General features: G+C 42.4%; 1 protein-coding gene across 4 annotated transcripts in view; it reads left to right on the top strand.

Annotated features, from left to right (window-relative positions):
• The window catches only part of LOC115481182 (tropomyosin alpha-4 chain), a 181,604-nt gene extending 155,589 nt beyond the window's left edge, over nucleotides 1–26,015 (top strand). For 2 of the 4 annotated variants that reach the window (XM_030220249.1, XM_030220252.1), the window contains 5 exons: nucleotides 3,540–3,610; nucleotides 10,255–10,330; nucleotides 14,169–14,231; nucleotides 16,386–16,455; nucleotides 24,801–26,015. In XM_030220249.1, coding sequence (XP_030076109.1) covers nucleotides 3,540–3,610; nucleotides 10,255–10,330; nucleotides 14,169–14,231; nucleotides 16,386–16,455; nucleotides 24,801–24,883 — 363 coding nt within the window. In that variant the 3' untranslated portion in view covers nucleotides 24,884–26,015. Of the gene's footprint in view, nucleotides 1–3,539; nucleotides 3,611–10,254; nucleotides 10,331–14,168; nucleotides 14,232–16,385; nucleotides 16,456–21,044; nucleotides 21,341–24,800 lie in introns of those variants that run through there. The other 2 variants (XM_030220251.1, XM_030220253.1) reach the window with 1 other exon arrangement.
• The last annotated feature ends 538 nt before the right edge of the window (nucleotides 26,016–26,553 follow it).

The following is a 26,553-nucleotide window of genomic DNA, read 5'->3' as shown; positions in this document are numbered from 1 at the left end:
AGACGGCTCAGGCCTACCTTCCCGAAGCGAGGGCCACCAATCTCCTGGCCCTGGCTTCGCAGACCAGAGCGTCTCAGCAGATCACAGCTCGGCAGATGTTGAGACTTCTGGGTCATATGGCCTCCACAGTTCATGTGACTCCCATGGCTCGTCTTCACATGAGATCTGCTCAATGGACCCTAGCTTCCCAGTGGTTCCAAGCCACCGGGAATCTAGAGGATGTCATCCGCCTCTCCACCAGTTGCCGCACTTCACTGCTCTGGTGGACCATACGGACCAATTTGACCCTGGGACGTCCATTCCAAATTCCGCAGCCCACGAAAGTGCTGACGACGGATGCATCTCGCCTGGGGTGGGGAGCCCATGTCGATGGGCTTCACACCCAGGGTCTGTGGTCCCTCCAGGAAAAGGATCTGCAGATCAACCTCCTGGAGCTCCGAGCGATCTGGAACGCACTGAAGGCTTTCAGAGATCGGCTGTCCTGCCAAATTATCCAAATTCGGACAGACAATCAGGTTGCAATGTATTACGTCAACAAGCAGGGGGGCACCGGATCTCGCCCCCTGTGTCAGGAAGCCGTCGGTATGTGGCGTTGGGCGTGTCGGTTCGGCATGCTTCTCCAAGCCACGTACCTGGCAGGCGTAAACAACAGTCTGGCCGACAGACTGAGCAGAGTCATGCAACCGCACGAGTGGTCGCTCCATTCCAGAGTGGTACGCAAGATCTTCCGAGAGTGGGGCACCCCCTCGGTGGATCTTTTCGCCTCTCAGACCAACCACAAGCTGCCTCTGTTCTGTTCCAGACTTCAGACACACGGCAGGCTAGCGTCAGATGCCTTTCTCCTTCATTGGGGGACCGGCCTCCTGTATGCTTATCCTCCCATACCTTTGGTGGGGAAGACCTTACTGAAGCTCAAGCAAGACCGCGGCACCATGATTCTGATAGCGCCCTTTTGGCCCCGTCAGATCTGGTTCCCTCTTCTTCTGGAGTTGTCCTCCGAAGAACCGTGGAGATTGGAGTGTTTTCCGACTCTCATTTCGCAGAACGACGGAGCGTTGCTGCACCCCAACCTTCAATCCCTGGCTCTCACGGCCTGGATGTTGAGGGCGTAGACTTCGCTGCGTTGGGTCTGTCTGAGGGTGTCTCCCGGGTCTTGCTTGCCTCTAGGAAGGATTCCACTAAAAAGAGTTACTTTTTCAAGTGGAGGAGGTTTGTCGTTTGGTGTGAGAGCAAGGCCCTAGAACCTCGTTCTTGCCCTGCACAGAACCTGCTTGAATACCTTCTGCACTTATCAGAGTCTGGCCTCAAGACCAACTCAGTAAGGAATCACCTTAGTGCGATTAGTGCTTACCATTATCGTGTGGAAGGTAAAGCCATCTCTGGAGAGCCTTTAGTCGTTCGATTCATGAGAGGCTTGCTTTTGTCAAAGCCCCCTATCAAGCCTCCTACTGTGTCATGGGATCTCAACGTCGTCCTCACCCAGCTGATGAAACCTCCTTTTGAGCCACTGAATACCTGCCATCTGAAGTACTTGACCTGGAAGGTCATTTTCTTGGTGGCAGTTACTTCAGCTCGTAGGGTCAGTGAGCTTCAAGCCCTAGTAGCTCATGCTCCATATACTAAATTTCATCACAACAGAGTAGTGCTCCGCACTCACCCAAAGTTCCTGCCGAAGGTGGTGTCGGAGTTCCATCTTAACCAGTCAATTGTCTTGCCAACATTCTTCCCCAGGCCGCATACCCGCCCTGCTGAACGTCAGTTGCACACATTGGACTGCAAGAGAGCATTGGCCTTCTACTTGGAGCGGACGCAGCCCAACAGACAGTCCGCCCAATTGTTTATTTCTTTCGACCCTAACAGGCTAGGGGTCGCTGTCGGGAAACGCACCATCTCCAATTGGCTAGCAGATTGCATTTCCTTCACTTACGCCCAGGCTGGGCTGACTCTTGAGGGTCATGTCACGGCTCATAGTGTCAGAGCCATGGCAGCGTCGGTGGCCCACTTGAAGTCAGCCACTATTGAAGAGATCTGCAAGGCTGCGACGTGGTCATCTGTCCACACATTCACATCTCATTACTGCCTCCAGCAGGATACCCGACGCGACAGTCGGTTCGGGCAGTCGGTGTTGCAGAATCTGTTTGGGGTGTAAATCCAACTCCACCCTCCAGGACCCGAATTTATTCTGGTCAGGCTGCACTCTCAGTTAGTTGTTCTTCGTAGGTCAATTTCTGTTGTACCCTCGCCGTTGCGAGGTTCAATTGACCTGGGTTATTGTTTTGAGTGAGCCTGAGAGCTAGGGATACCCCAGTCGTGAGAACAAGCAGCCTGCTTGTCCTCGGAGAAAGGGTATGATACATACCTGTAGCAGTTGTTCTCCGAGGACAGCAGGCTGATTGTTCTCACCTACCCTCCCTCCTCCCCTTTGGAGTTGTGTGTTTCATATTTTATTGCTTGTCATTCAACTGGCGGGAGCGGTCGCGCACGGGCGGGAAGGCGGCCGCGCATGCGCGGTGGGCGTGGCCTGCGTGCCGACCGTCCCGCGAAGCTTCTTCCGGTTGGTGGGGGCTGCCGCGGACGTCAACCCAGTCGTGAGAACAATCAGCCTGCTGTCCTCGGAGAACAACTGCTACAGGTATGTATCATACCCTAATGGGCAAACTGGATAGGCCATATAGTTTTATCTGCTGCTGTTGTCTATGTTGTTTGTGATTAAAATATTAATGCCACAAAGATGCAGGATAAGGGGAGGGAAAAGCCAGTAGACCATGCAGGGGGTTTGATTTTTGAAATCCCTGTATGTTAATTGCTTCACCGTCTTGTACCTGTTGCATAGAGGGTACAACATTCACAGGTGTACAAGTACCTAGGATGCTGACAGCACTGAATTTTCAGTGTACGTAAGTATTGCCATACTGGGAAAGACCAAAGGTCCATCAAGCCCAGCATCTTGTTTCCAACAGTGGCCAATCCAGGTCACAAATACCTGGCAAGATCCCAAAAAAGTACAAAACATTCTATACTGCTTATCCCAGAAATAGTGGATTTTGTTGGGATTTTCCCCAAGACCATTTAATAATGGTCTATGGACTTTTCCTTTAGGAAATCGTCCAAAAAAAGTTTTTAACTCCGCTAAGCTAACCGCCTTTACCACATTCTCTGGCAACAAATTCCAGAGTTGAATTACACGTTGAGTGAAAGATTTTCTCCGATTCGTTTTAAATTTACTACATTGTAGCTTCAGTGCGTCTGTGGGGAGTTTTCCCTTCTGAAAATCTGCTTACTTGCCAGGAATGTGAAGACCCTTGGCCCTACAAATGAAGCACCTTTTTTTTTTTTTTTTTTTAATCCCCTTCACTGGCAATGTGTGGTGTAAGATGGAGAAATCTGAATTTTGACATCCATTTAATTTGATACCAATACTTATCCTTGCATAAGTACAGCTCGGGGGCTGAAAGAGTCATCTGATTAAAAGCTGTTGAAAATCTCTTTTATGGAATGTTTGGGTGTGTTTTTTTTTTTTTTTTTTTCTCTGTCTGCAGGTTGCACGAAAACTAGTCATTCTAGAGGGTGAGCTGGAACGAGCTGAGGAACGTGCTGAAGTTTCGGAACTGTGAGTAATGAGCAATTTCAAGCATCTCTAAGGGCTGTCGCTATGCAAACATATACACCTACAAGAGACTGGAGTGGGTGGAGGGTAGGATGGCTCAAGCTACATCAAGGAAAAGTTGAAAGCAGGGTTTATGCTAGGCAGTCTTCAGCAGCAAAGAAACAGGGCTCATTAACTACTAGTATTCTTATGACATACTACTACTAGTACTACTAAACATTTCTAGAGCACTACTAGGGTTACGCAGCACCGTACAGTTTAACAAAGAAGGACAGTCCCTGCTCAAAGGAGCTTATAATCTAAAGGACGAAATGTCAAGTTGGGGCAGTCTAGATTTCCTGAATAGAGGTATAGTGGTTAGGTGCCGAAGGCGACATTGAAGAGGTGGGCTTTGAGCAAGGATTTGAAGATGGGCAGGGAGGGAGCCTGGCGTATGGGCTCAGGAAGTTTATTCCAAGCATGGGGTGAGGCGAGGCAGAAAAGGCGGAGCCTGGAGTTGGCGGTGGTGGAGAAGGATACTGAAAGGAGTGATTTGTCTTGAGAGCGGAGGTTACAGGTAGGAACGTAAGGGGAGATGAGTAGAGAGGTAAGGAGGGGCTGCAGATCGAGTGCATTTGTAGGTTAGTAGGAGAAGCTTGAACTGTATGCGGTACCTGATCGGAAGCCAGTGAAGTGACTTGAGGAGAGGGGTGATATGAGTATATCAGTCCAGGCGGAAGATAAGACGTGCAGCAGAGTTCTGAACGGATTGAAGGGGGGATAGATGGCTAAGTGGGAGGCCAGTGAGGAGTAGGTTGCAGTAGTCAAGGCGAGAGGTAATGAGAGAGTGGATGAGAGTTCGGGTGGTGTGCTCAGAGAGGAAAGGGTGAATTCTGCTGCTGATACAGAGGAAGAAGCGACAGGTCTTGGGTATCTGCTGGATATGCGCAGAGAAGGAGAGGGAGGAGTCGAAGATGACTCCGAGGTTGTGGGCAAATGAGACGGGGAGAATGAGGGTATTATCAACTGAGATAGAGAGTGGAGGGAGAGGAGAAGTGGGTTTGGGTGGGAAGACAATAAGCTCGGTCTTGGCCATGTTCAGTTTCAGGTGGCGGTTGGACATCCAGGCAGCAATGTTGGATAAGCAGGGCGATACTTTGGCCTGGGTTTCCGCAGTGATGTCTGGTGTGGAGAGATAAAGCTGGGTGTCGTCAGCATAAAGATGATATTGGAAACCATGGGATGAGATCAGGGAGCCCAGGGAAGAGGTGTACATTGAAAAAAGAAGGGGTCCAAGGACAGATCCCTGAGGAACAGAGAGCGGGATGGGGGTGGAGGAAGAACCATGAGAATGTACTCTGAAGGTATGGTGGGAGAGATAAGAGGAGAACCAGGAGAGGACAGAGCCCTGGAACCCAAATGAGGACAGTGTAGCAAGAAGTAAATTGTGATTGACAGTGTCAAAAGCAGCGGATAGGTCGAGGAGGATGGAGCAGTGGCCTTTGGATTTGGCAAGGGAGAGGTCATTGCAGACTTTAGATAGCGCCGTTTCTGTCGTGTAAGGGGCGAAAGCCGGATTGAAGCGGATCGAGGATGGCATGAGAGGAGAGAAAATCAAGGCAACGGCTGTGAGGCGCATTCAGGTATCTTGGAGAGGAAGTGTAGGAGGGAAATGGGGCGGTAGTTGGAGGGACAGGTAGGGTCAAGTGATGGTTTTTTTGAGGAGTGGTTTGACTACAGCATGCTTGAAGGTGTCAGGGACAGTTGCAGTGGAGAGAGAGAGGTTGAGGATATGACAGGTGTGTGTGTGTGTGGGGGGGGGGGGGGGGGGGGGTGACAGTAGGAGAGATGGTGTTGACATCAGCCTTCCTCTAAAAATGGCTCATCTTAAAGGGCAGCTGGCCATCCTAAAAGTAAAATATGACTATCTCTGGGAAAAGGCAACTAAAATCACCCAAAACATGATATGTTAATGAATTGTTAACAAACAATTTGTAACACATTGGTCCAAATCCCATCCTTTTTATGAGAAATTTAAAAAGGTGTTTGTAAAAGTTACATGTTCAAATGGACCCATGATGTGAAAAATCAGCTGTTCTCAACATTTTGGATCTACTACTTTAATCATTCTTTTCCCAGAGTTGGTCACACAGTTCTTCCATAGAATTGATTTAAATGTCCCAAAGTCCTTTCAGACTTATCTTCAAAAGTTTGTGTGGGGAGTGTGAGAGTGTGTGTATGTTTTTGTAAGAAAATGAAATGTGTAAGAAACCCACACACACCACAAATTACACAGAAGTGAAAATGACTAATTAGAAAGTTGAGTCTTGCTGTTCATTTAACTGCCTCCCTGTGGTTTTCCCATGCCTCTAGGTATAATCTGAAAAAATTTTACAAATTGCTTGTGTTCACTGGGAAGTGACTAGTCCATGCAGTGTAGATGACATTATTAGAACTTTCGCTGTTTTGAGATTGTATGGGGTTGTCTTACAAATGCAGTTGATTCTGGGTAGCCTTCTTATAGAACTTAAAATACAAAACAATGTCAGTTAAAGTTAATCAGGTGCAGCTGTATGACTTTTTTCTGCTTGACGCACCCTGCTGCAAGTTGGGCCTGCATTTTTTTAACAGGATGAATGGGATGCAGGGATGGTTGTGTGGTCTAAAGTGCTGTTTCTGCTTTTCCGCTAGTTTGCTGTTTGTAGGATCCATGTATAGCAAAGTCTTTGTTGTAGGAGTAAATAGTAGTTCTGGGTAATAATCTATATCAAGTTGATGTTGAGGAGATTCCATGAAGCACCTGTCTAATAACTCTTAACACCCAGTGATGAGAGTAGTATGAAAGTTGTATACCATGAGAGGAGCTCTCCTGTTAATCAGGTGACAGGCCATGCAGCCTATCCTCACAATATTCAAGCATATCTTTTAATGTAAAATAAATGTATGTATATGTGTAATATGTATAAAGATCACTTTGACATTTTTGAATACAGTGTGTATGATATATAGAAAGTGCAAGACAGAATTACACATGTTCATTCACAGAATCACCATGCTATCAGTATAAAAATTAATAAAGAGATTCTGGAAGAATAAACCAATTTCAAAAACCCCAGATATATATATATATTTTTTTTTATTTGAAAAGTTTTATTAAACACAACATAAATACAATGTCCACAAATGCTGCTTCAGGCTGCTCATTTTCACAAAACACTCAAACTGCAACTCAACTCCCAGATCTAATATCTTAACAATCTGGTTTGTAAATAGAAACTGAAAATAGCTTTTCTGCAGCACTGTTTCTGCCAGTGTAACTAAAAAATAAAAATCAATTTTCTACAAAGATAAATTGTAGATTTTGTCTAATCATGGACTGCACCAATTTGTGGGATATTGGTATGCAAAGCTGTGACATCCATTGTAGCTAAAATAACTGTTTGAACTTCTTGTATCTTACATGATTGAAGACATCCTGAGAATCCCGAACATACGATCAAATTAAAGAGTCCAAATACTGCAACAAGAACTCCAACAATAAGCTCAATCCTGAAACAATAGGGTGGCCGAGGGGTTGCATTAATGAATTATGAAATTTTGGCACAAAATAAATACATGGAGTAACGGGAAACTGTTGGTATAAAGACTTGAATTATTTATTAGCAAAACGCCCATTGACTTTACTGTCATAGAAGTGGCATTAGAAATCAACTTGCAAATCAACTTTTTGTAAATTCTCTTCCCAGAAAACAGCAATTTGAGCTTTAAAAATGACAAACTGTTTGATTTAGTTAAAAAAAAAAAAAAAGCAATAAAGGATGGGGAATGGTTTTGATCATGAACTTTACATCACAGAAGCAGACAAGACAACCTTTGGACACTACATTTTGCAAAATATTACAATTGGATCCAACTTCTGAAATTCAGGATTACATTTTAGAGGTTCTTTATAACAATGAAGTCAACGGGTTATTTCTAATAAAGAATTCGTCTTTTTGTTATTTCGGTAGTTTCTGGTTAGTATCAAAAATGTTAGATTTTGACAAAGCTACCACAGTGAACATAATTCAAACTTTTCATGCTATTTGATATTACTTGACTGTTTTTGTTAATTGTTTGTAATTTGATTCTATTACTGCCACTAGTATGTCTGCCAAATTCAATCAAAGGCCTGTCCAGGGTGGAGTGCAACATATAACATATATAATAAACATGTAGATAAACCAACCAAAAACAGATGCTTTTATAACTCGGAACATAATCCACTCCAGGATCCCCAAAGCAAATTCATATGACCAAGTTTTGTGGTCTACAAAAAGTCAAAGGCTCCTCACGCTCAAATTCTCAATCAATTCCAGGGAACTAGGCTGGCAATTGGAAAAACAGGCCTTCCTATAGTCGGCCAAGCAATTTTTGGTGAGGGTATAACAATGTATTATCTCCTAGTGATTATAGAGAATGAGTGAGGAAAATGTGCCCTTTAAATAGACCAATACTGCATAACCCTGGAATAGTTTTGCTCCTTGTGCTGCCCTCAAAACTGTAAATACATTTTATTGCAGATCAAGTCCTGCCCATACAAGTTGCCTTCTAATCACAAAAGGCCCAGGTATATAACAAGGGTATAAGCTAGCTTGTTCCCCCCCCCCCCCCCCCCCTTTCCTGCTGTGGCTAGAGGATTTGGCTCATCTTTCTTACCCTGTGAAGCAAGTGCTGAGACTTATTGCTCAGGAAAGCTGAAGGGCTTTGATTCCCTCTTGACAGCTTTTTTTTTTGTTGTTAATTTCTATTCCGCCTACAGCTAGATGGATTACAAATCAACATACACAATAAAAACAAACTGACATACAATCAAAAGCAAATCAAGAAATCATCATTCATAAAATAGACAAGAGTATCAACTCTATGCGTTTTCAAACAAATATGTCTTCAGAAATTTATAAAATTGATCCTTGCTGCTACACAATCTCAAGTAACCTGGCAAATTGTTCAAAATTTGTGGGCAAAAATCGGTTGATACCCTTGAATCACATTTTTAAGATACTGAGGAACACAGTGAGTACAATACTTGATGGATCAAATGTGCCACCTTGTGCTGCACTTAATTACGGGATACAATAAGAGTTCAGCTACTGAGTGTGATTTATGATCTATGAGTGACACCTTGTGGTGAGGTGGATGAATGAAATGACTTAAAAGGATTACAAATCAAAAAATGTACAAGATGGATTGCATTTGCAGTGCATTTTGGAATTTACATCATGTTACATTTCATATCAAAAAAAACAGCATTGGATTAGCAGCGTCTGATAGGTAAAGAACTAAACAATATCTGACTTCCATGTGCTTTCATATACAATTGTCTCTTCTACTCTTGTACAAGTGTCTTCACTCTGAGTTCTCTCAGCTTCCTCCCTTATTGGCTTCCCCACTGTAACCCTCCTTGTGATCTCTATGGCTGACAAAAAAAATAACAAAATTATAACACCTCGCATATTTTAAAAAATATATCAACTTAGTCCACAAATGGTTGGCCAAGGCACTAGGAAATTAAATCATCTATACAAAATTATTCTCAAGCATCAAGAAGAGAGTTAACAATTGCAGCCAGTCTAACAGCATTATTTTATCAAGCGGGATTATTCAATGAAGCAATTCTTTCATTTTCTTTAACAGGAATAAACTCGAGCAACTTCTTGGGATCAAAAATTACATAATTATTAAGATTTACAGAAACCAAACATTCTACAGGGAAATTGCAAGCCATGAACCTTTTATTTGCAACTACTAGGTTTTGTTGTTTTGGGGTTTTTTTCTTTCTTCTTCCCTAGTTGGTTTCTCCATCCTCCCAACTTGCTTCACCCAGGAAGCCTTTCTTTGCAGTTTCTTGCATTCCAATTAAAGGTCACAAGGCAAGGGTGTTTAACTGTGCAGCTCCAGTTCTGTGGCATTTAGTTCCTTTTAGAGTTTCAGGTAGAGTGGAATTTGTGCTGTAGAGCTGCGAAGGCCTGGATGGTTTTTGCCATGTGTGTGTAGTAGGAGAGGTGAGTTGTCTCTGCTGCCTTTTGATGGAGGGGTTATGAAATATCTTTTTGGATTGATTTGGGTTAGGGGAAAGGGTGTGTCTGCTTGATGGTAATTAGGGGGGGTGTTACATCGTGACAGGGCATGGAATATATTTATAATATATACCACCCTGACTTTGCTTAGAATAGCAGCTTATCAAATGTTGTTAAACAATCAGTTATGTGGCTCTGAGAATGACTTTTGTGTTGTGATAAACATTTTGGATTAATCCTTTTTTTTTTTTTCTCGCTTCCTTCCTCCTTCCCCCCAGATTTGAGGGCTTGCATTTGATGTTTCAAGGAGTTAACGTGACTTTAATGGCCTGGTTTCCCACTTATTTGACAGTCACATTTTTGCATGAATATTGACGAATTTAATATAAGAATAAGTCTCAAAATGCAGAACAAGTGAAAATCCTGTATTTAATATGGACGGGAACTCTCATGTTACATTTCAATTAATAGAAAAATTACTACTTTAACATTGCAAGGTTTTGAAAACTTTACATCATGTAAAATACTGCAGCATACATGGTAACATTATCTTTAGACACTGGTGGCTCAGACATTGACTTCTTTCTTCCTTTTTGTATGTGTGTATAGTAAGGCCAGTGACCTTGAAGAAGAACTGAAAAATGTGACCAACAATCTGAAGTCCCTGGAAGCCCAGTCGGAAAAGGTTGGTTTAATACAAAATCAGAATGGCCAGGCCCTACCCTTGTAAACTTGAGAAGCAAATCTTAATGTAACAGCTGAATCAACTTGCCATCTGATCTCAAACTCCTACTTCAAATACTTTGGAGCAGACAGATATATTGCTTGATGAACAAAACATAAAACTTTAAAACTGTACGGGCAGCCAATGCAGCTGTTTCAAAATTGGTTATAATGTCGATTAACAGCATTCACTAAGCATTTAACTTATGTTAAACCACTTACTGGTTAAACACACAAATGGATCCCAGTATGTTTGCTGCAGATCCAAGAGGCTGTGTGTAATAGAATAACATTGTGCTAACCCAAGTTATGTCCTACATCTCCATGTGTCCTTTAGTCTACTTTCAGAAAAAATTCATTCTCTCTATTTTTTCAGTCACTTTTTTCTCACAGAAAGAAAATGTAGAGGGTGTCCAGAATAGGGTTGCTGAATTCTTGGCAGAGTAAAAGCCTGACACCTGTCCACTTCAGTCCCCTTTCTTGTTCCACCCTAAGTCCCTTGTTGCAAGTACTGTTGCACCTTTCTCCTGCCCCCACCATCTACACTAAAGTCATCTCCAAAGTAAAAACTACCACACATACTGTGTTCACTTGATTCACAAACTTTACATAACAGGCTAATATGTTTTGTGAATATATAATCAGATAAACCAAGCACCATATGTCAAGTATGTTTTTCAATCTTTCCATTGATTTATAATCAATGTACCACAGCAGAAACAGTACCACAGCAGAAACAGTACTGCTATACTTTGACCGTGGGGGCACAAGGCAAGTAGTATAGCAGTCTTGGGACTCTCACCTCTCACCAGTTAATACAAGATAAAACATGTGCGTATGACATAACATACACTCTAACAAAGGTTTTTTGAAAGGCCAGAAACCACTTTGAGGCACAATTTTAGTACAAAGTCATCCTACTAACAAGGTAGCAACTGGGTAGAAAGGAGTGATCATATCTGGTGATCTAAAGGCATTAAACAATGCAATAAGGCAGTGGCCAGAGCCAGAGAGATCTTAAGATGCATAGGGAGAGACTGTAGGCATAAGCAGAACAAGCTGTGTGTAATTTTTGTTTTACACTGTAAATTATGGCATACCAAGACCCACATGGTCCATCCAGTCCAACAAGGTGGCCAGGGCCGTGCCCGCCACACTTTGTGGGTCCCAGTCACCTGTGCTTAAATGCTGACTGTTAAGTCTCCACCATGCCAACCATATAGGCAGCAAAACAACATGATGGTGATGTATAGTTATAACCAAGACTCCAAGTATTGTGACAATATTTAACTTATCAGTCAAGATGTCTTCCCCTCACCCCTGAGCTGCGCAGCACCCTCACATGCAGCATATGACAGTGATCTACAACACTAGAGTTGCCATTTGCAGGACACAGAACGAAGAGGTCTGTCCAGTATCGGCTTCAGTTCGCCCAATGTTAGATTTTATATATTTATTTAAAAATAATAATAATAATTCAAGTTTGTATTGGCTAATCTTAATTATATAGATATGAAAAATGCAAACTATAGGAAATATTAATACTGTAAAAATAACTTAAATGCTTCAAGGACCTTTGGTCTGACACAGTTCCTATAAGTTGTGTAAACATGCTCTGTCTGCGTCTGCAAAAATCCAACCCAGTTCAACCCCGCCCCACAACAGATGCAGAAATAATTTTTTAAAAAACCTGCCATATGCCAGCACTAATTCCTATGATTTAAACTGCAAGAACCCTACCTATGAATAGGCAGCACTACAGATATATTATGTTGAGCCCTAGAACACCAATATACCCACTACTGGTGGAACAGAACAAGTGGGAGTGCTATAGATCTTTACACAAACTACATACAAACAGAATGCCACACCTCGGTGACAAACACAGGCAGACCATAACCAAATATATAACAAGGGATTACAAGTTAGAAATAAAAAAAATATGAAGACAAAAATTGAATTGACCGCTCCAAGAAGTCACAATTCAGCATGTACTGCAACACTGAAGAAATAAAGAGAAATGTATTTCCTCGTGTACTGAACAAAAAACAAACACATCCACAATGCACATTTCCCAAAGCTAATATATTCCAGTTAATACGTTTTCAAAATAAAAACACTTTTTTTTTATACCTTTGTCTGGGCATTTTATCTTCTTTGTCACGTTAGTACTAATTTCTTGCTTGTTAACGCTTTCCTGTGGCTGATGTTCATTTGTCCTTTCTTTTCTCTTCTCCTGTTGTCTACAGTTCCCTTACTTCTGTGTCTGACATTCTTCTGTTCACTCAGATTTCACTCTGTTTTCCATCCTCCCGCTCTCCACTTTTTATTTTTCTTCACCTACCTATCAGCTGTCCATCTCATTCTCACAGTGCCTAGCTCTCATTTTCATTCCTTTCCCTATTTCCTATTTCTGTCACCCACTCTCCATTACCACTTTCCTACCCTCTGTACTCATCCTCCTCTTATTCTTTTACAACCCCACATGGTTCCATCATGTCAGCATCTCCTTTTTTTTTTCTCTCCTCCTCCCCCCCCCCCCCCCCCAACGATGCAGCAACTCCCCCTCCTCCTCTTCTTTCCCCCGTAGTTAGCATATCCCCAGTCTGTCCGACTTCATGTCCGGAATCCCTCTGTCTTTCGTTCCCTTGTCATTTTTCTCTCTCCATGTCCAGCATCTCTCCCTCCCCTTTCCTATGTAGATTAAATCTTTTCTTCACCTAGTTCTGAAGGTTGTTGGCAGGCATCAAGCAGGAATTCACACACACACTGCTTGCTGCTGACACCAGAGCCTTCCTTTTAGTGCATTCCGTCGATGAGAAGAGGGCGTAGCCAGACCTCGACGGAGGGGGGTCACATTTTAGCCCTCCACTGCCACATGATGGTACCTTGGCTGGCAGGGGTTCCCAACCCCCACCAGCTGAAGCATTTGTACTGTTCTAGTCTCTGCTCTGTTCTCAGTTACGCCTTGCACGCTCTTTTTAATGAAACCAACCACGCGTGAAGTGTTGCTCATGCTCTGTTTCACTAAAATGAGCATGCATGGCACAACTGAGAAGAGCAGGGTAGGTAATGCAGTGATACCAGCGCGGGACAAACGCTTCACCTGGCAGGGGTTGGGGACCCCCTGCCAGCCAAACCAGGGGCCCTAGAGCCAATTTGGGTGGCCCTGGCCCCTGTGCCCCCCCCCCCCCCCCCCCCCCCATAGCTACACCACTGGCGAAGGTAGGAAGTTGCATTAGAGAGAAGGATCTGGAGCTGTAGCCACAAGCAGCTTGTGTGAATCACTGCCTATGGCCACAGGAGGGGCACACATAGACAAGAGGAGATGCTGGATTGTTGGAAGGGAGGGAGATATGCTGGACTGCACGAGGGGGGAGAGTGGAAGAGAAAAAAAAATATATCGCTCGGGGGAAAAATACAACTTTTCTATTGCCAGTTTTAAGAGTCTGCTAGCAGCCGGCCTGACCATTGAAAAAAACTGGCCAGTTGGCAACCCTAGATCAGATGGCCAAGTCAGATCTGCATACTATTGAGTTCCAAAAGGAACGATAAGGTACTAGCCTTGTCTTAGATTTTTGGGTGTAGACAGAGTGGCCTTTTCATAAAGAGGCTGAGAGTATTATTTTCTCTAATAGTTCTCCTTGTACCTCAGCACTTTTCCAGAGTAAACTGGAAAGGAAACTGAATACCCCCAACTCCCCCCAAGTATCATGTAAGCAGCAGAATAGCATGCTAACTCCTGATTGTAGCAATTTTTGCACAGTGGTATTAATTCTGCTGCTATTTTTTTTTTTTAGTATTCTGAAAAGGAAGATAAATATGAAGAAGAAATCAAAATCCTTTCTGATAAACTGAAAGAGGTGAGATGTTATGCATTTCTGATTTAGTTCTCATTTTCTAATGGGGGGGGGAAGCTTTCAAATGTCCAGAATTTGTGATTTAGTTCTCATTTTCAAACGGAAGGGGGAAGGGGGGAGGGGAAGCTTTCAAACTATTAATAAATGTCTCAATTTATAAAAACAAAACGTTTTTTCACTGTCCAAGAAATCTGGGGCTAGAACGATACCTTCGAATCCATAGCTATTCCCAGATCTCAAAATGCATCATTATTAGGAATAACCTCTGCTTGATTGGGCTCAGCTATCTTTTAAACTAATGACTAATCTGACTTCCCAAAGGCCAAGAGCTCTGTTTTCTGAGCATTTAATAATCCAAATAACTGTCTCTTAGACATGAGACAGCTGCAGACAGGGCCAATGTTTAGACATCCTGAGGCCAAGCAGAAGTTGAGTAGGGGGGCTGCAAAGCCCACCAGGAAGCTTTCTCTTTCAGCTTGAGGACACAGGGTAACTGCTCTGTTTTCAGCCCCCCTCCCCCCCCCCCCCCCAAAAAAAAAGCAAAAACCTGACTGCAGTCACACAATAATTGTTTCTTCACCACTCGGCAAGGATAAATAGCAGTACTGATCAAGCTTGACGACTGTGGGTTTATTCTGTAAATCAGAAAAAATAATTATGAATGATGTGAAACTGTAAAGGTCCAGCTGTAGATACAGAGAATGACGAGGCTGGGAAGTGAGAATTTTGTTGAGAGAGGTCAGAGGAAGCAGGCGTGTGCACAATACAAGTCCCCCAAGAGTGTAGAGGGCAGTTCCCCCCCCCCCCCCCCCCCCCCAAAAAAAAAGGGTTTAACCCAGTTAAAATGGGCTAACTGTGTACTGCTCTTTTCAGACTTGGCTTAAAAGTATGCAAGGTTTCCAAAGCATGTATGCGTTTGGCTGCATGCGCCTTTAATTTTCAAACATTTGCATACCTCCTTCCTTTACTGCCCACATAGTAGTCGCAAATTGTGTGCGCTTGTGTTGCACATACTTTGAACTTGCCAAATTTCAAAGAGATGCAGGATGAGTAATTTGTAGAAAAATTTCCCAAAGAACATTGATTAAATGCCTCGATGTAGTTAGTTTAGAATTTATTATTTCTAATCCATCCTTATCCAAGGTGGAGCACAACAAAACATAATAAAGTAAACAAATATTCCACAAAAACAGCTGTATAGCAATAACATACTGGACAAACAAAGAGGCAACAAGTGCAACTCCAAATAAATTTGAATCTAAAGACCCCCCCCCCCCCAAGTCAATTACAAGGTAGCCCTCTGAGTAGATACATGATATGCCAGGCACAATAAGCGTTCCCTCAACTGTCTTAAACACTGGCAACCATGACTCATTTTTCAGTTGTAATGGTAATTTGTTCCATTCTACTGGACCAATGATAGGGCGCTAGTTCTTGTTCATTCCAATCAGAATTGCTGTAGAGCAGGCACCACAAGGTCACGTCCCATCGATGACCTCAAGATATGTGTCAGTATGTACTTCACTACATTTTTCAAGTGAAAAAAATCCTGATACAACGCACAGTGAATCGTCACTAACAATTTATACTTTATGCGATAACTTGCAGGCAACCACTGCAGTTGCTTTATATATACTGTTACATGCTCAGACATTGATAGACAAAACTAGAGCCTAACTGTTGAGCTTTGGGCAACCTAAAACAACTGAATGCAAGAGGTTGCCAATCCTAAACAAATGACCTTACAGTAATCCATGCCACTTAGCACCATTGCCTGCATGACTTTCTTTTTTATTTTATTTTTTAATCAATCCAAGGTAACAAAGACTTCAACCTACCCAACATGCACAATTTTAAAGTGTGTATTGTGTATTGCACTTGAGACCTAAAAGACAAAACTGAATCTATTAAAACTCCCAAATTTCTTACCTTCATAGCCAGCAAATTTTAAGAGTACTTACGCACTTAGCATCAGGTACTCACTGTATAAGTCTTTTGATTATTGACCACCGTGTGTTTACCATTCCTTATTTGCAGTTGGGTATAGTAGTGTCATGCATGGCTGCTTAGAATTCTGCTCAGGATTTTTCAGGGTTTCTAGTTCTCCATTATGAATAACTACCTGTTCAGTTTATATGTATCCAACCTGTTTTGCAGGCTGAGACTCGTGCTGAATTTGCAGAAAGAACAGTGGCCAAACTGGAAAAGACAATTGATGATTTGGAAGGTATGGAATTTTAGAATTACTTGTCAAATATATTAACATTCATCAGCTTTGAATTGATTTACACGTACCTTTATTTTTAAACCATAAGTTGAAGTTTGCATACAAAATTTATACAACATTTTAGGCTTTACTGGAGTCTTTGTTGTCTAGGACTTCCAATGCTAAAAGTAGGATGGCATAAAAAAATACTTCCTGTAAGAGGCATTTTCTCATATAATTTCATGTGCATTCAAAGTATTAATCATTACTCTGAAATAGCTGTATTTATGGAGAGGTTAGATCTTTTCTGTTAATCTTTCCTGTAGTCCCTTCAGACCAGTCCAGACACATGGGTATATGCACTCTATCAGCAGATGGAGACTGAGAATTACTGATTCCAAAGTGATCCTAGAAGTATCCAGTGCATCCAACAGCCAGCCAGTATTTTTGTACCAAAGCAATTATACCTTTGCCAGAACAGGGAAACAGACCACTGTAATCCCCAAACTAGGGAACAATTGGCAACAGGCACAGTAACAACTAGAATACCAAGTAGGTCCCAACTGCCAGGTAGAACACCACCTGTTCTTGAACAGAAACTTCAGCTTTTCTGTCTTTCACCACACAATTGACTGTGATTCGATGGGGTCTGGAGGGACTAAAGAAAAAAAGATAGGTGAATACATTCATCTTTCTTTCCTTAGCATCTATCCAGACTAGTCCAGATGCATTGAATATACTCGAGCAGTGTTACTTATGGGTAGGAAGATAACCCCACAGTCAGCATTCTGGCCCTGAACACCCAGTTAATAATGCTTCACGAAGGAGTACAGTGTCAACCAAGCAACCTCCCTACAATTGTCCTGAGGAGGAATGAGGAAACGCTCTGCCCACAGTGTTGCCTGCCTCCTAGTTGAATGAGCTTTTAGCACTCCAGGGACATCCTGTCCCTTGAATATACATTGAAACAATGGCCTCTTTAATCCATTAGGTCAAATTTGAGGCTTGCTTCTCCTTTACTCTGCACCCCACCCCCACGGGCGCAAACAGTCTGACTGGTGGAACTTCTCTGTTCTCCTGAGTTATCCGTGCAGAGCCCTCCTGACATCCAAACAATATAGTCACGTCTGCTTTTTGATCTCCATCTGCTCCTAACACTGGGAATAAAATACTCTGTATGTGGAAGGGAGACGGTGTCTTTGGAAGACTCAGGAAGAAACGCGCCAAAGCACCACCTTCCTTTGAAATAGCAAAAAAGGCTCCCTGCATGACGAGACTTGCAATTCTGAAATCCTCTGAACTGAACTAATAGCCACCAGAAAAGTAGTCTTCATTATCATAACTTTCAGTGATACCTGCTTACAAAGTTTGAAGGGTGGCTATACCAAGACTGACAAGACTAGCTTCAAATCCCAGGGGGATGCTACTAGACATATAGGAGTTCAGCTTGGCACCTTGCAAAAATCAAACCACATGTGAATGGAAAGCTACCAGCTTATGTTCAACCAAGTCACAAAAACAAGCCAAGGCCAAAATTTGTACCTTCAGTTAAGCCACTGGCAAGCCCTTGTCCAAGCCATCTTGTAAAAACTCAAAATATCTCCTTTGGAAATCTGCAAGGGAAGGAGGAGTTGATCCTTGAAAGTGTATCACACTTAAGTTTGGCAATGAAGTAGACTACCTTCTGGAACTCAGTAGTTTACACTTTTCTCATTCTTACCCTCTTGGTAGCCAAGCCAAAGACAGTATGGAGGAGCTAGATTCTGTATCTTCACTGGTCCTTGACTCGGGAACCCTTCCATTACTGGCAACCAGAGCAGATTTGTCTACCACTCGCTATGCTAGATCTCCATACTAGGATTGCTTTGGCTAGTGGGCAGAAATACATACATAGAAAAATCTAAAACACCACAAAGAGCAAACAAGGATATACAAAAATAGAATAAAAATCTAGCTATAGTAAATATCCATAAATATCTGATGTATAAATTTAAATAGAGGAAAAGCCTCAAAATCTAGAGGAACACTCTATCGTTGATAATATCAACATAAAGGAGGTCCTCTAAATCATCATAGCCAAAAACCTCTTTTTACAAAAGTATGGCTAATCTGCTCAAATACTTCTCGCAAAAAAAAAAACGTGTGAATATTCACTAATGGGTTACTTATCTTTTATATTCAACAGTCAAAAGAACACCATCCACGGCCCAACTTCGGCCCAAGTTTCGAAATACTGCCTCAGGGTCCGTGGTGTTTGACTGAAAAGATAAAGCAGTTTCTATCTTATTTATATCTTATTTAAAATATGTAACTTACAAAACAGAGACCTAAGATTAAGACTCAAAGCGAGAGCAAAAAAGCCAAGAAACTATAGATTTGAGGAATCTTTGTGGGGTTGCTTTAATTTTGGCAACAATTTCCAGTTTCCTTGTAGCATTTCAGTAATACAGTGAATCTCAACTTTTCTCCAAATTGGTATCATCCAGCCACCACTCCAGACTGTCCCTCGCCTTCCTTGGAAAAGAACCTTCCTCTCCAAATCCTGTGACTGAGGTTTCCACTGAACCAATAGCACCTGCTGCAGGAGCACATTTGGGTTCTTCCAAGATACTGCCACCAGCTTCCTTTCCATTGATCCCAAGCCTGGAAAGTAATTCCAAGCCCAGGGCTTCTCTTTGCAGAGAAGATCTTGGATCTGTATCCTCCTTACTTGCACCTGTATCCTCCTTACTTGCACCTCCGTCAGGAATACCCAGGTATTCCAACACCTGTGATGATTGCATCTTGCTCTTGGCTGAGTTGACCTACTCCTCCAGGAACTGAACTGACCAGTTTGTAACTTGCTTTCATGGAAGGACTGTGCACTGTTCAACCAATCACCTAGATAGAGGTGGACCAGATCCCCTCCTTGTATAACACCGTGCCATGACAACTATGATCTCAGAAAAGGTCCATGATGCTGTCACCAGGCCAAAAAAAAAAAAAAAAAAAGAGTACAAAACTGATAGTGCTGCTCCAAACTCGTGAAGAAACTTCTGATGCTTAGGCTATATGGGAATATGGAGATATGCATCCATCGTATCTAAGAACATGGGATACTTCCCCAGCCACCGGAGGGTTTTAATAAAAGAACTGGATACTTTTACAGATCGGTTCACCCTCTTGAGATCCAAAATGGGCTAGAATGTGCCTTCCTTTTCTGGCATGAGAAAATAGGCGGAGTACCTGCCTGTCCCTCACTCTCTTGGAGGGACCAGCACCATTGTCTAGAGCTGCAACAGTCTGTGCATGGTGTCTCTAACCACCCTTGCCTTGTCTCGTGAGCAGCAGGGAGACTCCAGGAAACTCACCAGCAGAGGGTGAGCAAACTCCAGAGCCTACCCTCATGGGTGACCTCTTAAGACCCATTGATCCAAGGTAATATGAATCCACCTTTAACCTCCTCCTGCCAGCACTGACCTCCCACCTGCCCAGGTGTTGCACCCTACTGGCTCTAGGCTGATACCTAGCACAATCTGCCCTACCCTGGCCAGTTCTGTACTGAACAGAATAGCACATCAATCTTCTGTTAGACTGAGAATACCAGCTGGCTGTAGGCTGCACAGGATACTTATAGGATCACTTTCAATCAGTAGCTCTCCATTTTCATCTGCTGGTAGGTGCATACTGGACTGGTCTGGTGGTATAGTAAGAAAATTCAGAAGATATGAATTCATTCACAAGTAACATAAATTGTATTCACTTTTACTCATGGAAAAATTAAAAACAAACAAAAAAACAGAACAGGCATGTTCACTGGAAAAGGACTTGTAGCTAAGGTACATACCAATATCTGGATGACAGATGACACAACACAGAGTTTGCAAACATACTGGGTTAGCTTGAAGGAAGACCAGAAGCCTGATCATATTCAACCCTCTTCAGATGCCAATCTAACAGCTTCCTAGCTGTGACTAAGGGGGGTGGGGGGAGACAAAACAAAAAAAAAATTCTCCTTTCTTTTCACTTACTCAAAACAATTTCCCTGGCCAGTGTTGTCCACCTGAAGCCTTTGAAGGCTAGAAGTTGTTTGGATTTTCAGGATATCCCTAATGAATATGCAATTTTCTCATTATGGATACTTACCTCCATTGTATGCAAATTATCTCATGCATATTAAGGGAGCCCTGAAAACCGATGGTCAGTGATGACTAAGATCCATAGGATGATAAACTAATTAGTACAGGTTCTGGTGGCTCCTTATAGACTAGAATATGCTTTTTTTGGCTTAAGTTTTTGAGGCAAAATCCCCATGTCAGAACAAGTGGACTCTTGACAATGAAAGCTTTTGCCTAATAAGGCAAAATCTAAAGTGTTAACAGCCTCTGAGTTGTTTCTGCTAAGTGTAACACAGCTACACCTCTGGAATTTTTCATCAAATATTGATAGTCTTTCTTTTGCACTGAAAAACATATCCTTTTTTTTTTTCTGTTCCATGATTTCCTTCAAACTTTTGCTTTCTGCTGCTCAACTCCTTTCCAACTGCTGCTGTCTCTGCTGTACACTCTGCTTCCTGTGGACTCCTGCTGCATTTCCTACTGAACCTTGCCTGGGGCCTTTACAACATGTAGATGAGTTGTATGCTCAGAAGCTGAAGTACAAAGCTATCAGTGAGGAGCTGGACCATGCTCTGAATGACATGACCTCCTTGTGAACAAGCTTTGCCCTTTTGCCTGCTAGAATGCTTCATTGTTTCCTTCTGAAATTCTGTGTTGTTCTCCCTGGATAAATCTCTTCAGTCTGAGTGGGTGCTAATGTCTGTTTTCTTACTGATTCTTCTTTTCACTTCTCTGCCTTTTTTTTTTTCTTCTTTCCTGTTGCCTCTGTAAAGGTGATGTTTCAATAAAATATACATATCTCAGTCCTATAAAAGTCTCTGTCTTTTTTTCTTAGGTAATGGTATTATAGTGCAGCTATTTTTAATAAGCAACTATTTCAAGGCTTCTGTTTAATAAGGTGTGCTAACTGATTTAGTGCACACTAAATACTAAGAAGCCTCTCTTTTATACCTATGGGTTTCTAGGTGTTTAGTGTGCGCTAATCCCCATTAGTGCAGCTTAATAAAAACACCTCAATTGGCAGATATAAAACAAAATAAATATAGCATTAAACTGGGATGCTATAAAGTGGTGGTGGTCCTTCAAAATAACATATGAAGTCTGAATATAATACATGCCAGCTAGGATTAAAAATGGGATGTGGCTGCAATAAAATGTTTATCTTATTTAAAATATGTAACTTACAAAACAGAGACCTAAGATTAAGATTTGAAGAGAGAAAGGGGAGGGGGTGTGTAGAGGATTAGATCTAGGACTGTCCTGTTAATCGTCTCGGGGGGGGGGGGGGGGTTATCAGAGACCAAACCCCTCGAGGTATAGATGAGGGGAAAGAATATATGGGAGGGAAGAGTGACTGAATATGAGATATGGAAAATTTTAATTAGTGGTTTGTTGGGTCTTCTGCTTCCCAAAATGATGGTTTAAGTTACTGGGGATCTTGTTTACTGAGAGTTGTGTTATACAGTTGGACGTATGGGAGGGAAGAGGGGGGGGGGAGGGTGGGATTAGGGTGAAAAAGGTAAAAGTTCTTAGATACTGTTCTGTTCACGTTTATGCATTATTGAGTTTGTAGCTGAGGAAAGCAATATCAATATTGTTATGGTTCTTTTATTATGGTATCAATAAAAACCGTTTAAACATAAGACTCGAAGAGCGAGCAAAAAAGCCAAGGAACTATAGATTTGAGGAATCTTAGTGGGGTTGCTTTCATTTTGGCAAAGATTTCCAGTTTCTTTTAGCATTTCAGTAATACAGTGGGTATGTGTTGCTTTGGACCTCAAAGTATACACATTGAAACAGTGAGTCAAATAATTTCAGCTTGCTCTGAAATATTTCATGGTTATGGATCAACATTGTATAAAAACCCAGGGCCGCAGACACTAGAGATGGGCAATTTTCAGATTTTGGTTTGGGATGGCGTATACCTGGTACTTTTGGCCTCAGATTTTGTCCATTTCTGAAGTTAAAGTACATGTGTACTTGTTTTGGAAAGTTTAGTGTAGCTACAGTGTACCTGCCGACATCTGCACTTACTTTTTCCACAGGTCCTTTTTGAATGGGCAACACAGACACTTGATGTCTGTGTGGTATTTTCTTCTGACATTGATTCCTACTGACTCCGTGCTTTCCTACCTTTTTATTGCTGTTTAGTTCTGTGACATGAACTCATACAGTTTTTCCCACTCCCCTTCCATTTACCCCAGTCACTTATGAAGGCAATACTTTTCTTTTCTTCTCTTCACCACTGACCATGTCGCTCTTGGAGATAGTAGACTCCTATTACTGACAGTTTCCTTCTTGTTTTTGCTTATAATGTTCCTCCAAAACATTCATGCCAAATCCACCTTTAATTTCCAATTCCCAAACGGGAGCCCACTAGGTAGTGTTCTAGTGTGGCTCTTTCATACTTTTTTTTTTTTTTTTTTTTTTGCAGTACCGCTGCCATCAAGAAGTTTTTTTTTTTTTTTTTAATAATTATTTTTATTATATATATATATATATATATATATATATATATTGCAGGAAACACTAGTTCACAAGGCTGCTCCAAGCAGCAGCAGAGGGAAACAATGAGGAATTCCTGTGTGAGGCACACCTTTAGGAGCGTCATCCCTTGCTGCTTTTAATTTTTTACTTGGTGGACTAGCCTGTGGCCCACAGCTTGTGTGCTTTTTCAACGGGGTACCTCATGGTTTGAATCTGCAACCATAGGCGTAGTTTGACTGTTTCATTTGGGGGGGCAAAGAATGGGCGGAGCATATTAGCATATCATTTGCATATATACATATGAATATGCTAATATGGAGGAAGGAATTGAAATTTACAGGCAAAATATCACAGATGCACATTTCAAAAAGCTGACACATTTCAATTAATAAATTATGAATAAAATACTTTTATCTACCTTTGTTGTCTGATCATTTAGTTTTTCTATTCGCTTTGGTCCCAGTGTCTTCTGTTTTATGCAGTGTCTTCTTTCCAGTAGGCTTCCCTCTGCTCCCCACCCTCCCAGTCCCATCCATCTTCTGTTCCTTCCCTCTGCTCCCCAACCCTCCCAGTCCCATCCATCTTCTGTTCCTTCCCTCTGCTCACCATCCCTCCGTCCCATCCATCTTCTGCTCCTTCCCTCTGCTGTGCCTGACCTCTCCCAATCCCATCCATCTCCTGGTCCAACCCTCTGCTCCCCACCTCTCCCAGTCCCTTCCATCTCTTACTCCTTCCCTCTGCTCCCCACCCCTCCCAGTCCCATCCATCTCTTGCTCCTTCCCTCTGCTCCCCAACCCTCCCAGTCCCATCCATCTTCTGTTCCTTCCCTCTGCTCACCATCCCTCCGTCCCATCCATCTTCTGCTCCTTTCCTCTGCTGTGCCTGACCTCTCCCAATCCCATCCATCTCCTGGTCCATCCCTCTGCTCCCCACCCCTCCCAGTTCCATCCATCTTCCTTCTACTGCCCCCCCCCCCAGGTCCAAGATCGTGACTCCGTTTACCCCCTCTCTTCCTCCCTCCCTCCGGTGCAGGCAACAGTCTTTAGCTTTTTCAGCGTTCCTGGCAGCGGTAGCGATGTACACGCTGCCTTCGGTCTGCCCCGGAAGCCTTCTCTTCAAGTTCCTGTTCCCACCTATGCGCTGCCTGCGCTGGAGGGAGGGAGGAAGAGAGAGGGGTAGACGGACACGCTCCTCTCCGTCCGCTTGGCTTCCCTGCCCTCTCTGTCTGCGTCCCTCCTTCCTCTGACGTCAGAGGAAGGCGGGAGCAGACAGAGAGGGGCAGGGAAGCCAAGCGGATGGAGAGGAGCGCGTGCCTGCATGTGTTTGTTTGTTTTTTTAACTAATGGCGCGGCGGCGCCTCGTCGTCGTTTGGGGGGGCATTGCCCCCCCTCGCCCCCCCCCCCCCCCCCAGTCTATGCCTATGCCTGCAACCTTGTACCATCAAACCAGGTGCCTTAACCTTGTTACTGAGCTAGTAGGAAAACCTAGTGGATTTTAACATTGTTGCTCAAAATCTTCTATCCATTATATACTGTCATAGCTGGTAATTCAAAAGTGCTAAACTATCAGCTCTTGAACGTTAGTGGGGAGGATGATGGCAAAAGGGTTTTAATTAGCAATTAAAGGAAATCCATGTCACTTTAAATCTACAGGAAAGCCAGAGAAGCATGTTGCTTTCATGCTGCAGAACTCTTTCTTAGTTTGAATTTTTGTTAGTGAACTAAAAGGTTTGTGCAAATTAACCACCTATTTTTTTTTTCTCCTTCCACCTTGATTTTACAGAAAAACTAGCCAGTGCAAAAGAAGAAAATCTTGGGATGCATCAAGTCCTGGATCAGACACTACAAGAACTCAACAATTTATAAACCTCAAATGAAGAAAGAACGCTGCAAAATTCATGTGCATTCCATCTTCCCATTTATATTAGTTAACCTCCGTTTCTTTTCTGTACTTTCTTTTGAAAAATGAAATGTGACCAAATATTTTATATAAAGAAAACCCTTTTCTGTGGAGGTCTGCATAGTATCTTTAATCACCTATTTATGTCTTCCTTGAAGCCTTCCCCTCTGCCACTCTGTCCCTGCTTTGCTTTGAGTGTTTAGGCTTGGGCTCCTGTATTCCAGTGTTCAGTGTATCTTTGCATGTTCATAACAGTATTTACTTCTCCACAGTTTCAAGTTTAAACAAAAAAAAATAGCTTAAACTGTGTTTTGTAAAATGTACAAGACTACCAGTGAAGGATACCCAATTTGATAATCCTGAGAGAAGCTAGGGCACTTGTAGGTCACGCCTGTAAGTTATTTTCAAAGGGAAAACTTTGCGGTGGTTACCTTTTGAAAAAATGTGGGCCAGTGCAGTTTGTACCTATGTACTTGTATCTGCCTTACAGAAGATGCAAACTACCCATTTTAAAATTGTTCCCCAGTGGTGGAGGGAGCAGACTGTTTTCAAATGAACGTCATATAGTTGTGTGAATTAAGTTTTTTTTTAACATGGCCTAGGTCCATTTAAAACTTTGCCCTTAAACTTCCTCAAGGAATCTGGAATAATGAGTGTAAGATTATATTAGGCAATAGAATGCTTCACTGCAGTCTTGGAACAGGCACCTGTAGAATCTTCAAATTGTTCTAAACTCAGGGGAGATGGGCAGAGATGTGAAAATGGGAATAAATTCCAAGCCATTATGCTCAGAAGAATCTTCTCCACTGTACTGTATCCAAATTCCATATTGTTGGGTGGTCTATTTATTTTCCCTCTTTTGCCTGAGAAAGGGGGAAGTTGTGAGGGCCGTGTTATCATAGTAATTGAACATTTGGCTCTTCAAGTATACCTCAGGATGTACAGTTCAGGTTCAATATACTGCCCTGGAAAAATGTTGTACTATCTGACTTCATAAATGTGAGGCTAAATTCATTTTTTAAATAACTGTTAAAAATAATTTTCTTAACTGTATCATGGCTTTACCTTTTTCTATTAAAGATTTTTTTTTTACATTAATTTTGTTGGTAATTTGCACTTGGAGATAGAAATCTTGAGCACTATAAACAGTTGGCTGACCTTGTACTTATAAAATATAATCTTATAATTGATCCTGAAGAAATAAGGGAAAAATACAGATTAGCTGGGGGTCTGTTGTTGTACCAGGAATGAACTTGGGCAGATAAGATGGGCCGTCTGACCATTATCTGGCTTTTTTTGAGACTGCACCTTCAAAAAGATACAAACAGGTAGAGTTGATCCAGAGGGTGTCTACTAAAATGGTCAGGTGTTCATCATAAAGAGTATGGTGACAAACGTAAGGTCTCAGTATGTATATTCTGGAAGAAACGTGGGAGAGGGGATATATGACAGATGTTTAAATACCTCCATTATATACATGCACAGGAAGCAAGTCTTTCAATTAAAAAGAAGCTCAGGAATGAGGGCACGTAGGATGAAGGTGAAAGGGGACAACTTAGGACTAACCTAAGAAAATACTTAATGGAAAGTGTGGTGAATTAGTGAAATGGTCTCAAGGTGGTGCAGATGGGACTGT

Source organism: Microcaecilia unicolor, chromosome 11 (assembly GCF_901765095.1).
Source record: "Microcaecilia unicolor chromosome 11, aMicUni1.1, whole genome shotgun sequence".
Lineage (NCBI taxonomy): Eukaryota > Metazoa > Chordata > Amphibia > Gymnophiona > Siphonopidae > Microcaecilia > Microcaecilia unicolor.
This window is presented reverse-complemented; position numbering and strand designations above follow the sequence as displayed.